The sequence below is a fragment of the Rhinolophus hipposideros genome (assembly GCF_964194185.1).
Source record: "Rhinolophus hipposideros genome assembly, chromosome: 8".
NCBI lineage: Eukaryota > Metazoa > Chordata > Mammalia > Chiroptera > Rhinolophidae > Rhinolophus > Rhinolophus hipposideros.
In genome coordinates, this window is record NC_138054.1 from 81906226 (window position 1) to 81919626 (window position 13401).

General features: G+C 50.3%; 2 protein-coding genes across 2 annotated transcripts in view; one reads left to right on the plus strand and one right to left on the minus strand.

Moving 5' to 3' along the window:
• Positions 1-4840: 4840 nt before the first annotated feature.
• FAM43B (family with sequence similarity 43 member B) lies at positions 4841-7352 on the minus strand. Its single transcript, XM_081057102.1, has one exon. The coding sequence runs from the start codon at positions 6893-6895 to the stop codon at positions 5909-5911; it is 987 nt and encodes a 328-aa protein (XP_080913228.1). The 5' UTR covers positions 6896-7352; the 3' UTR covers positions 4841-5908.
• The window catches only part of MUL1 (mitochondrial E3 ubiquitin protein ligase 1), a 30956-nt gene continuing 23827 nt past the window's right edge, over positions 6273-13401 (plus strand). Inside the window, exon 1 of the mRNA XM_081057101.1 lies at positions 6273-6472. The gene's annotated coding sequence lies outside the window, so the exon portion shown is untranslated. The remainder of the gene's footprint in view (positions 6473-13401) is intronic.

A 13401-nucleotide genomic window follows, 5' to 3' on the forward strand; every position in this document is an offset into this window, starting at 1 on the left:
AGATGGCTGCCAGAAACGCCAGACATACATCCCCCCCCCCTCAGCAATTCCGGCAGAAAGTGAGCGTCTCTCTTCCCAAGAGTTTCAGCAAAACTCCCAGAACTAAGTTCCACTAGCTCTGATCATGTCAACTGTTTATCCTGGAACCAATCTCTGGGGCTAAGGATTTGGGATGTTCTGATTGGTCAGGTTCACAGCTCCTCCCCTGGAGTCCAGGTGTGTGAAGTCAGCTCTGCTGGAACCCCAGGAGCTGAGAGCGGGGAACTGTGGTTTCACCAGGAGCATCAGGGCTGTGGGTCACCAGAAAGGTGTGTTGGTCAAGGTAAGCTATGTGCTGCCACAAACAACCCTTATATGGCAGCGGTAACACAGTACACTTTTACTTCCTGCTTCCATTGGTGGCAGGGGTGGGGCTCTGCTAAGGCACTGTCATCTTGAACACGAAACTTCCAAGGACACCTTGGGTGATGGCATCAGGCAGGCAGGCAGGCCGGAGAACAAAGCAAAGGTTCTGCTTTGTAGAGTCCAGGCCTGGGGAGTGACAGTCACAGGACCACATCTCAGTGCAGGGGGCAACGAGAGAGTTTAGTTGTGTGCCCAGGAAGAAGAGGAAGCAGCCTCCACCATGAAAGGGGGATGGATGACTGCTGGGCAGGCAAACACTTGGTCTCCCTGGGCTTTCCAGCAGAGCCCAGCTCCATTAGCTTTCTTGTCAAGGGTGCCAGCATGCAACAGCACCGGCCCAGTCTTCTCAGCTGAGGGCTCCCCTACGATGGCTTGCTCCAGCAAGGGGCAGCAAGGGAGAATACCAGCGCCCTCTTGAATCCCTTGCCTGCCCAACTCCTTCCCACTCTTAGGTTGAGTGGGGATGAGACTCAATTATTCCGGGTCAGTCAACAAACCCATATACGCTCTACAAACTGGCAGGCTGTGGAGCAAAGGGGGAGAGAGTACAGTTGTGGCTCAGAGAGTCGCCAGATCTGCATGTCAACCCCCTCAATCCTTTTCAGCTGTCCTTTCCTGGGCACGAGCTGGTCCCTGAGCCAGTAGCAGCTTCCTCTTCTCCGTAGCCTATAGCTAAGGGCAAACAGGGACTGGGGTAAGCTGAGCCATCACTCACAAAGGAATGACATCTCAGCTTTCTGGAGACCTTGACTGGGAAGGCTATGTACCAACACTGGGGCTGGCAGCAGCTAATCATTCATTCATTCATTCATTCATTCATTCATTCATTCGTTCACCTCTGTGTGCTTAACTGTGTGCCTGGCATTATGCTGGGAGCTAAGGTGAAAAAGATACACAAAAAGCATGATATTGAATCTAATCTACTATTAAGGTGATCAGGCTTACGCATATGTTAGTTGAACAGCTAAAGACAAAAATAAGACAAGCTGTAGTTGAATCTGTTCCCATGATTTAGAAATGAATGGGACGTCGGGCAGATAGCCACCCCAGTGCATAAGCAAGCAACATGGTTAGTGTCTCAGAGCCCAGGCACCTGATCCCCTCATCCCAGAGCTGTCAGGTTAGGAGAACTCCAGGTAAAATGATAATAAATATAATGGCAGCAGCTACCACTTATTGGATGCGTCAGGCCCTGTGCTAAATATATTACCCAAATGTATTGCCTTACTTCATTCTCCCAACAGCTGCATAAAGTCTAGACTCACCTATCCCTCTTTTTACAGATGGAAAATCAGGGCTCCAAGAGCCTTCAGAAACCTGCCCAAAGTGACACAGCCATCAAGTGGCAGTGCCTGACACTCAGGTCTGGCTGAGACCCAAGCCTGGGTTCAACTGCCTGTGTGTTGAATTAGAGACTGCAGCTGTCTGGAGGGTCCTCCTGCTACCCAGCCATGCAGAATAGCTGTCCGTCTGAACAGAGCGTCTGAGCATAGTTCTCCTTCAGCATTTCCAGGCAGAAGCTTGGCAGATGGAACCATCTCCACCCACTTGCTTTCCTGTCCCACGTTGGACCTTCCATCTGACTCACTCATTCATCTATTCATTCACCAGATTATCACTGAGCACCAATGCTCTGCGCTGCTGTGGTCAAGGTACGGAAAGGGGCGGGGAAGTGAAGATGGATCAGTATGAAAGACAAGACATTTACGTAGAGTCTTCCCAGGTGTAACATGATGAGGACCACAAGGGAAGTACAGGCTACATCCTGTGTGAGTTTGGGAGGAGGGATCACCCCCAGATTGGGCGGGAGTGGAGGAGGGGTACGCATTAAGGAAAGTTTTGAGGAGGTAGAATTGAAGCTGGGCTTTGAAGAGAGGTAGGATTTAAAAATGTGTAGCCAAGGGGAAGGATATTCTGGGTCATGAGAACAGCATGGGCACAAGCTTAGGAGGTCCACGGGTGGAAGAGAAGCAGTGGGAGTCAGGGGGCACTGGTGGATAAGCTATGTGCTATGGCGCAAGTCACATCAGTCACAACCTAGCCCTTTTGGAGTGGGATCAAGAGAGCTGGAAATAAGGCCCCAGAGGTCCTGGGGAGAGTCTTGTCCCCTGAGTGGCTGTCCCGTGAGTGGCTGACATACTTCCCACATTGTCCTGGGCTGCCTGTTGTTCTTAGAAAGCACTCCATTGCCACACGGACACCCTCCAACATTACTTCTCAGGCCTCGTCAGTCCAACGAACCTTAGATACATGTGGCATCAGGGCTGGAAGGGAAGTTTAGAGAGCATGTCACCCAATGTTTAAAGAGAAAAATCTGTAGCAACCCATTATTCAAAGAGACTCACTCACAGGAACCTCAAAGAGAAAACAGATAAGCAACTCCAGTTAAAGTAGGTTGTGGCCCCTCCCATTCCATCTCCCACCATTCCCCACAGCAGCTCCAGGGGAATCTAGGACTCAGATAGCAATGATGCCTGGGGCCTGGTGGCTTTACAGCCCCAAATACCCCCACTCTCTGGCCTGGTGGCAGTTGGCACTGTGTTGGCTCACCCATGGCTTATCTCATCCTCAACCTACTGGAGGAGGGAAGTTGGACCAGGTCCATGCTACCAGGGAGAGTGGAGTGTGGGGAAGGCACACTAAACTCCTAACCTAAAGGGATGGGTCCTCTGGGTAAGATGGTGGTTTTCCCCAGGTGCTGGGTGTTTTATTATTTACCAAAACATTTTTATTTTTTTATTTTTAAGAAGGGCGCAGCTCACAGTGGCCCATGCAGGGATTGAACCGGCAACCTTGGTGCTATTAGCACCGTGCTCTACCCAACTGAGCTAACCGGCCACCCCTTCCAAAGCATTTTCACAGACATGATTTGATTTAATTCTTACAAGCAGCCTGAGAGGTAGATATTCTCCCCATTTTACCATTGATAAAGGGGAGGCTCAGAGACTGAGTTGCTCAACATCACACAGGTGGTAAGGAGGCAGAGACATTCTCACCTGGTCCTTCTAATAATGGGTCTAGAGAGCACAGGGCAGGTGAGAGAAGGAAGGAGGTGACTGTGTGTGTGTGTGTGTGTGTGTGTGTGTGTGTGTGTGTGTGTACGAGGCTGCCAGAGAAGACTGGAGAGCAGGGGCTGAGCCTGGAAGCATGCCTGTGAATTATTATATAGCAACTGCTCCTTTAACCATATGCATCTCTCACTCGAGACTGTGGGGGCCACAAGGGAGGGACTCCTGGACCCCAGTGCCTCCTGTCCCAAGGCAGGTGACTAGGAAATATCTGCAGTGTGAACCTGATTAAAGAGGGCATGCTGGGCCGGCCCGGTGGCGCAGGCGGTTAGAGCTCTGTGCTCCTAACTCCGAAGGCTGCCGGTTCGATTCCCACATGGGCCAGCAGGCTCGCAACAAAAAAATAAATAAATAAACTGGTAACGGCGGTTATCTGAGAGAACTAAAAAAAAAAAAAAAAAAAAAAAAAAAAAAAAAGAGGGCATGCTTGTGACCTTGTTTCTGGGTGAGGTCCTCTCAAACACCAGAGGCTGCCCTTGCCCACAGCCCATCATCCTCTCCCAAGTCTGACATCTTCCCACTTCCTCCCCTGCAAATGGGGAGAAACAACAATAAAAGCCCTGTCAATACATAAGAGGCAAGCAATGAACATGCAGGGCATCCTTGCCTGGGGTTTCCTTGTCACCTCTCCCCACGTCAAACATGTGGTGTCAACCCCGGCTTTCCCCTTCGAAGTCCCCTGACCCTGCCTGGATTCCACCAGGGTGAAGTGGCAGTGGTACCCTCTGTTACAGCAGCTCCAGGAAACAATCCTGATCCCTGCTGATTGCAGAGACCATTCGTCTGGGCTCTGGATAACTCCGGGATCAGTGCCCAGCTCAGCACAGGAATAAAGATCTCCAAGCTCAAGACTCACAAAGGTCTGGACAGATTTCTCCAGCTCCTCTGAAAGAAAACTGGGTTGCCCATCGCTCGCCGTTACGGTAAAGCCTTGCCTTCTTTCTCAGCCCCAAGGAGACACAACATATAGCACATACTTTGACATACGCAGGAGTCTTCTCAAAGATACATGGCTGGTGAGAAGCCCCCAACCCAGTGCCCCCTTCCTGCCAAAGGTCCTAGGGACACTTGCATCTGAGTGCCTAGGAGAGATATTTTGCGAGGCCAAATCAGACAGCCAGCACTCCTCCAGGGCTTGACACGTGATTTGCAGATAAGGCACCTGCTACTGTCTCCTTCCCTGACATTAAGGGAACAACTTCCTGGCAGCAACCCTCTCTGTCCACAATCCTGAGGGTTGGCTCCAGCTGCTAAAGAAGCCACTTTTTGGGGTCTTCTCCTTTCCTGTAGGGTTCTGACCATAATCTTTTCACTCCCAGTAGGTCTGGCATCAAACACAACACAGGAATGATGACAAGGGTGAAAAAGCAGGTCTACTTTATTTACAATGATCAGTTGGTGACACATAGATCTTTGGGCTTTTTGTGGCCTTGTTGAGAGACACTTGGGTAGGGCCCCACCCCCTCTGTTGGGGTAATGTACCCTCCTTCCTCATCCTGCTTTGAGAATCCAGCTGCTATCAGGACCCTCCTGCTCTGACACACTTTTCGACATGGGGCCATCCCTCCTATGTCCACTTTCTGGGTAGGTGGTGCCTCCAAGCACCTGCAAAGGTTCTCCTTACCTCCCCTGGAGGTCTTGTCTCCGTCCTGCTTGTGACGCACCTAGTGGGGAACCACACACATCTGTCTGCAGAGAAATGGGGTGGGTGAGGCGTCCTGTGGGGGTGCCAGGTGCCAGGGCAGAGGTCTGGGGAGCTGCCTGGTGCAAAGAGCTGTTACCTGGCCTAATCTGTTGTCTGGGTTGGTAGGACCATCCCAGTCTTCTTCGAGGGAGAGCAGTGAAGTCCCAGAAGTTCTCCAAGGGCTAGAGAGTCCAGGCACAGGGCCTGAGAACTCTTCCTTGTGGGTATGGCAGCCCACTCAGTGCCCACCTCGGGCCTGGCCTGTCCTCCAGGGCCACTATTCTTCCCCTACAAGAATGCCTCCTCGGGGCTGGTCTCATCCCAGGGAGGAAGGCTAGACTGGCCAAGGGCAGGGCCGCTGCCTCCACCTGGCCACCCTCCTAGATTTCTGGAAACTTCTCCCTCCTCCTCTTGAGAAGATGGCTTGGGAGGGAGGAAGTGGTCTATCAAAGAGGCTTGGTGTAAAGCATACGGGGCAATTCCACAATAGAGGGTGCCCAGGAACTCCGGATGGGGGGAGAGGTGAACACTGAATACTGCTCGCCCATCTTGTCCCCCAATAATTAAGGTCATCTGAGGCGTCACCCTGAGCCAGAAGGAGGCGCAGAGCGGACAACAACGGAGACCACGAGGGAGGTAAGGGCCGGAGGATGGGGGTGGCGGGGAGGGGAGCCAAGCAGGCAGGGCCAGGGTTGGAGGCTGTAAGTCAGGCCGGCCGGGTCTGGGGCGGCGAGCCTCGGCCGGTCCACTCTCAGCGCGCCTGGCCCGCGCGCTCCTTCGGGCCGGCCTTCCAGCGGCGGGGCTGCACGGGCGGCGGAGGCGCCGGGGCGCCCCGCAGGCTGCACGTCCTCAGCTCCCGGGTCAGGCTGAGCACCTCGGGCCGCTCGCTCTGGGGGGCTCCTTCCTGGCGCTCTTCCGCGTCCCGATCCTCCTCCTCGTCCTCCTCCTGGATGCTGCTGAGGCGCGGCGCCCCCCGGCCGCGCTCGGCAGGCGGCGGCCGGTAGGCGCACTTGGCGTTCAGCAGGCGGCGCAGCGGAGCGCGGGGCACCGAGGCCGCGGCGCCCCCGGCGCGGAGGTGCTGCTGGCGCACGTGGCGCGCGTCGCTCTGGCGCTGCAGGCGCTTGAAGTCGCTGAAGGCCGCCAGCGCGGTCTGGCGGAGCAGGCGGGCCAGGGAGCGCGCCTTGTGCGCCCGCGCCAGCAGCACGGCGTGGCAGCGCAACACTACGGCCTTGTGGCGCGCCTGGTGGCGGTAGACCCAGGCGAAGACGCGCGGGTGGCGCCCGTCCGCCGTGCAGTAGGTGATGCGCGGCAGCAGGTAGGCGTGCGCCGGCCTGCGGCCCCCAGGTCCCCCGGCTGCGCCGCGCTCGCACGGCTGCATTCGGATGCCGTGCGGTCCCAGCGTCAGCTTCATCTTGGTGCCCCCGCCCGGCCCGCAGCGCGCCCAGATCTTGCCCACGGCGTCGTCGGTGCAGCCGTCGCCCTTGGCGTGAAGGGTGACGGCGTTGCCCAGGTACCACACCGTGTAGGTTGGGTCCTCCTTGTTGAGCTCCACTTTTTGGCGTCGGCTGCGAAACACCCGGCCCAGACGCTCCAGCGGCCAGTCCGGCAGCAGGTCCGGGCAGGACCGCAGGAAGCTGGAGAGCAGCGACGTGTAGGCGAGCCCCGGACTCAGGCTCTTAGCCTTGCACTTGGCCTCGTCCTCTACCAGCACGAATTTATTACGTCTCCAGGGCAGCATCGTGGCGGCGGCCAAAGGGGCTGGGGGCGTCGGGAACTCACCGGCCTCCTACCCAGCGGCTGGGGGAGGGGAGGGCGCACAGAAGTCCCAGGCCCCGGAGTCGCGGGAAGCTGGGCGGCGCCGGAGACAGTCGGTGCAGGGAGATGCCCAGGGCCGGGCAGGGCTAGCTTCGCAGATGCCCGGTGCCCAGCCGGGCTGGCAGCCGAGATGCCCGGGCGGTGGCCGAGCGTCCGGGAACAGCTTCCCCCGGGAGTCGCTCCAGCAGTCCGGGTAGCAAGGAGGGGCAAGGGCTGGGCGTGGTGGAGGCGCCCCCAGGCCCCAACAGGGGGGATCCTGCGGTCCCCGCCGCCCAAATTGAGGCGGCAGGGAGGTGGCCGGAGACGGGGCTGGTGGCTGGCAGCTCCGTGGGGGTAGAACGAGAGCTCGACTGCGGTGGGGACTCCTTCAGGCGTCGCGGCTCCACCTCCCAGGGCTGCCTGCATCACCGGGCGGGACCGCTAGCTCTCTTGTCCCCTCCCCTCTCCCTCCTCCTTCTCCTCCCCCGCGCAGGCTAGCGCTGCTCCTGGACCCAGACCCAGCACAACCGCGGTAGCACGGGTTTAATCATTATTATCGGAGGGGTGGAGGTGGATGGGGCGGTTAAAGAGTAGGAATCTTCTAAAATGTGCTGGAGGGCTTTGCCGATGCAGATTTCTCTGGCCTCTCTTCTGGTCTCCAAGCTCCCCCTGGCGCATTCGGGATCCCCCTCCTCTCTTTCTAGGATTCCCCCTGCCACCTCAGCACAGCATGTCCCTACCCCCATTTCTGAGAGTGGTTTTGGGTGGGTTCCTGATGAGGCCGGCCTGGCGCACTTTGCGTCCTGTCTGCACAGCAGAAAGCCAGCTGAGGTGGCCTGAGCAGTGCAGTGGAAAAGTACTGTCGCCTGGTGAAGCTTTCTCCCAGGTTCTTCCAAGGTCGTGGGCCAGGCCGCTGCGCCTGAGCTGGGAGGCCAAGTCACTGCTCCAGTGTCTGGTAGTGCCCCTCGCCTGGCACGAAGCAGGGAGGGTAGCTTTTGAGGGTGCGGGAAGCTTCCAGAGCAGTTCTGGGTCTGTGGGCATTGCAGATGAAAAGCTCCTTCTTTCTGGTCAAAGTACAGCCTCTGGATTCTCTGAGAATTAAAAAGATAAAACTCCTGCTTGTGAATTCCTCCAGTATTCCCCAACACCTCTGGGGTTTTGCATTCATTGTCTCTTTTAAAACTCAGGGCAGCCCAGGCTCAGTCTAGCGACTTGCCCAAGGTCACAAGGCTGGTAGGAGATAGAACTAGGGCTCCACTCAGGCTTAGGTGACCCATGAGTGAGCCCTCACTCTTCTGAGTCCACTGGATGCTGTATATGGATGGGGCATTTTCCATCCTCCCCTGAGACCCTCCAATGGGGGCTCTTACTAGGGAGGCATTCTAGTGTGCTAGGAAAGAGACAGTTGTCCCTGGGTGTGGGGACACACCTCCCCCTTTTAGGATTTGTTAAGGCACAAGCTCCCTAGAATTCCGGGTCTGCTCTGATGGAGGCCCAGGAGTCACTGCAGTGGACTCTCACCTCAGCCCTTTCCTTGGCTTCAGAACAGGTCATCTGGGCAACAGGCCATCCTCCAGGTCAGGAATGAGACTAGAGTCTTGGGACCGGCCAAACCAAAGCAAGTGACCTCCAAGAGTGGGGGCAGTGGGAAGATGGTGTGCTTCATAGCAGGGGCAACATTCCGGGACAGAGGGCATGAGTAGTGAAGGGCTAGGTTCAGAATCCTTGTGGGAATAAAAGCAAAAAACAAAACAAAACACACACACAACAAGCCTCCATCATTGAATGCTCCTAAAATGACATGTGAGTAAAGAACAGGAAATAACTTAGAATCATAGAATCTGACCTTTGGATGGGCTTCACAGATTATCTGGCCCACTGCAGCCTTATTTTATTTTATTTTCAACATGGAAATGTCTTTGTTACCTTTTGCTGATTATAAAAGCAATACGTGCTTGTGGGACACATCACCCAAGAAGGACATGAATGTTTCCCGGTGTTCCCACCCTGGAGATATAGATGTGGCCTCATTTACCCACAAGAGAACAAGCTCTGAGAAGCACAATGATCATTTGAGTGCTTTTCATGGCTCCAGATTTGCCTCTGGGGGCCCTTAGAGACATGAACTCAACTAGCTCCCTACAGGAAGAACTTCAGGTGGTTGGACCTGAAGGACGGCTCAATGAAGACTCCTTCTGTCTCTCGCCTTAGGTCACCTAGGTCCACCTTCTGGACCTTATCTTGGGGGTTCCCCTCCCCCAACATGGCAGGGAGCTGGTGGGAGTGGCCAGCAGCAAAGTCTCATTTTGCAAGACTGAGATACCTCCAAGCTCTTGTCCAAGGTTGCTTCCTGAGGTTGCTAGCATTAACATATAAAGACACAGGACACCAACTTAAATTTGAGTTTTAGATAAACAACAATTTTAAGTATAAATATTGCATGCATTTCATCTGGGAACTAAGCCCCCTGCCTGCCGGAGAACGAGAGAGACCAAGAGGCCACAGGCAGGTGTGTGCTGCCCTTGCGAGCCTCCCTAGGCTTGCTCACTTAGTCCTGGTTCTGTTGTTCCCACTACTTTTGGGGTAGGGGGACCCCGGACTGTGTGAGATCACAATGTGCAATAGTCTGTTTTTATGTTAAGTCCCCTGGACCTCAAAGCAGCATCTGACATGGTTGTTACCTTGTCAACCACTCACCTGGGCCTCCTTGGCAGGCATTCCCATCCCCTCCTACCACCTCCAGGACCACTCCTCACTTCACAGGTTCCTTATACACCCCCAGCCGTGGCCTTCTGCTCTTCTTCCTCCAAACTTGTTCCTTTAGAGGCCTCAGCTGCCCTCAGAGCTTCCACCGTCCTTTCTATTCAGATGACCAGAAAAGTCGGCCTCATCCTACTCATCCAGGCAGAATTCAAACCTGTCTTCTCCATTAAGCCTCCCTTCCAGCGCATGGAAAAAGCTCCCAACTTTCTATCAATCAGTCATCACTACTTCATAGACTGGCATGCAGTTGGAGTTTGTTTTTTTTTTCAATTTAATTTTTATTTCTATCATACTTGTATTAGTTCAAAAAGTCAAATAGCTGGCTTATAGTAGACATAATTTAAAATAAGTCGATTGCTGCCGTACCCTTCCCCAAGGTCAATTCTCACTTCCAAAGACAACCACTCTTTTACACATTTGAGATGGCACGTCTGTCCTATGCCTTTTTATTTTTAAGTAACATTTCTAATTCAGATTTTCTGCCTTTTAAGACATTGTGTATTGCCTCCCTGCTATGGAAGATGAAGATTTAATGCCCTTTTATCTACCCCTGTCACAAACATTTTCCTTCCTTCTGTCCAGGTTACATAGGACATTTTGCTGTTGTTGCATTAGTATTCAGTGTTTAATTATTATGACTATGCAAATATTATTCAAAGCGGGGCCTGGAAGTGTGCTATGATTCCATTTCCCTTATTGAACAATTTTTTTTTGCTTTTCCAGGAGCATGTAATCACCTCATTAAAACAAACAAAACAAAACAACAACTTCCTAACGTTCCTATTAATTAATTCATACCCCACTAATTCATCCCCCACTGTCTAACCTGGTTGAACACACCAGGTGATCTTTCAGATCCACGTGTTTCTTAGAGACACTGCTCCTGGAGGTCTCCTCCCTGGGCTCCAATATGGACTGCTTACCCTACTACAGATCTGAGTAGCTATTGTCCTGGGACTTTGCTCTTCTGCTGTCCTGGGAATTTCCTTTGCCTCTTTCCCGGGTTGGATCCTGTTTTCTGGATCCTTTGCCTTCTCCTCTCCGCGCTCCTTGGTTTATTTATTTGTTTTGGCAGAGCATATACTCCAGTAGCTTTGATTGATAGTTCTGCTGGGTGTAGAATACTAGATTGGAAATAAATTTCCCTCAGGATTTTGAGGACACGAGCCACTGTTGCTGTTGAAAAGTCAAATGGCATTCTGATTCCTAACCTTGTATGTGTGACCCAATTTTTCTCTGGCAGTTTCTAGAATTTTCCAGATTTCTAAAGTTTCATAATGATGTGTATTTACTCTGGGCACTCGGTGGGACTTTTAATCTGGAAATCAATTTTGGGGAAATTTCTTGGTGATAATTTCCTCCATTCTGTTTTCTGGTTTTGTTTTTTTCTATTTTAATTGGATGTTGGACCTCTTGAATTGATCCTCTAATTTTTTAAAACATTCTTTTCAATTTTCCATTTTTTAAAAACGGTTTGTTCTGTTTTCTGGGACATTACCTCAACTTGATCTTCCAGCTTTTCTATTAGATTATTTTTATGTCTCTTCTCAAAATTTTTCACTTTTAAGAGCAATTTCTTGTTTTGTTTTCCTATTCGTGTTGTCTCTAAGAATGTCAATTATGGCTACTTTGAAAAGATTTTAATTGTGGTAAAAAACACATAAAAATTTACCATCTTAACCATTGTTAAGCATATATAGTTCAGGGTTGTTATGTATATTCACATTGTTGTGCATTGAATCTCCAGAACTTTCTCATCTTGCAAAATCAAAACTATGTACGTTAGACAACAATTCTCCATTTTCCCCTCTCCCTAGCCCTTGGCAATCACCATTCTGTCTCTGTGAATTTGACTACTCTAGATACTTCCTGTAAATGGAATTATATAGTATTTGTCTTTTTGTGATTGGCTTATTACTCTTAGCATAATGTCCTCAGTGTTCCTCCATGTATCATGTGTCAGAATTTCCTTCCGTTTTAAAGCTGAATAATATTTCGTTATATGGACATACCACATTTTGTTTATACAGTCATCCAGTGACGGACAATTGGGTTGCTTCCACCTTTTGGTTTTAAATTTTGATGCATATTTGTTGACCATATATGGAAGCATTTACTTTTGTTGACTATGTTTTGGTGTCATATCCAAGAAATCATTGCCAAATCCAATGTCATGAAGCTTTTGTCTTATATTTTCTACTGAGTTTATAGTTTTAGGTCTTTGATCCATTTTGAGTTAATTTTGGAATATGGTGTAAGGTATGGGTCTACCATATTCTTTTGCATGTGGATATCTAGTTTTCCCAGTTCCGTTTATTAAAAAGACTGTCTCTTCCCCAGTGGGTGGTTTTGGCACCTGGTCAAAAATCATTTGACCATATATGCAAGCATTTGTTTCTGTCTCTTTTCTATTCTAGCGGTTTGTATGTCTATCTTTATGCCAGTACTATACTGTTTTGATAATTTAGCTCTGTAATAAGTTTTGAAATCAGGAAGTGTGAGACCTCCAACTTTGTTCTTTTTTGAGATTGTTTTGGCTATTTGGGGTCCCTTGAGATTTCATATGAATTTTAGGATGGATTTTTCTATTTCTGCAAGCAATGCCATTGGAATTTTGATAGGGATTGCATTAAATCTGTAGATTACTTCAGGTAATATTGACATGTTAACAACATGAAGTCTTTCAATCCATGAACACAGATGTCTGTCCATTTATTTGTGTTTTCTTTAATTTCTTTCAGCAACATTTTGTAGTTTTCAGTGTACAGGTCTTTTGCCTTCTTGGTGAAGTTCATTTCTAAGTATTTTACTCTTTTGATGCTATTGTAAATGGAATTGTTTTCTTAATTTCCTTTTCAGATTGTTCATTGTTAGTGTATAGAAATGCAATTGATTTTTGTGCATTGCTTTTGTATTATGTAACATTGCTAAATTTGTTTATTCTAAAAGTTGTGTGTGTGTGTGTGTGATCTTTAGGGGTTTCTAGTTATAGTTGTTTTGAGAAGCCTTCTTCCGTTTCTTGCATTGTTGTGCTCCCTGAGTTTCTTTTTCCTGTTTTGAATTTTTTTTATAATTAATTTTAAAAAATGTAAATCTTTGACTTTCATGTTTACAGCTTTCCTCTGACATCTGGTAATCATTGTGTCTGAGAGGCACAAAAGCTAACTGAAAACTTTTTAAGCTGTTGGAAGGGGATGAACAGGACTTGTTATGTATGGGCCTCATTATTTCATGTAAGAAAATCCTGACAAAGACTCTCTCCTTGATCAAACTTTAGCCAGGCTCCTCTGAACCCTTTTCTCAACAATCCTCATCCTAGTCAGTCCTGCATTTCCCAGTTTTAGCAAGAATCTTGTGAAGTCAGTTTAGATGGAATCCCAACCCTTGATATCTGATTAAATTTCTCATCCCCCTCAATCCTCCAGGTGGTGTCTCGTCACCCTGGCCTGTCTTCAGCAGGAATCCTGTTGAGTTGGTTTAGCCAGGATCCCCTCGTACCCCTCAGTAATTTTTCTCTCAGTAGTTTTCCATGTACTGATCCCCCAGCCTGCTCCTTGGCTGTAAATCCCCACGTGTCCCTGCTATATTAGGAATTGAGAGCCCTGTTCTATATGAGGTCTTTTTTCCTCTATTGCAATTGTTCCTGGCTAAAATCTGCTTTGACTACTTTATGTACTGTCCAGCTGT

Excerpts from the sequence above, each read along its gene's own strand:
- FAM43B (XM_081057102.1), bottom strand. The coding sequence starts at position 6,895 with ATGCTGCCCTGGAGACGTAATAAATTCGTGCTGGTAGAGGACGAGGCC.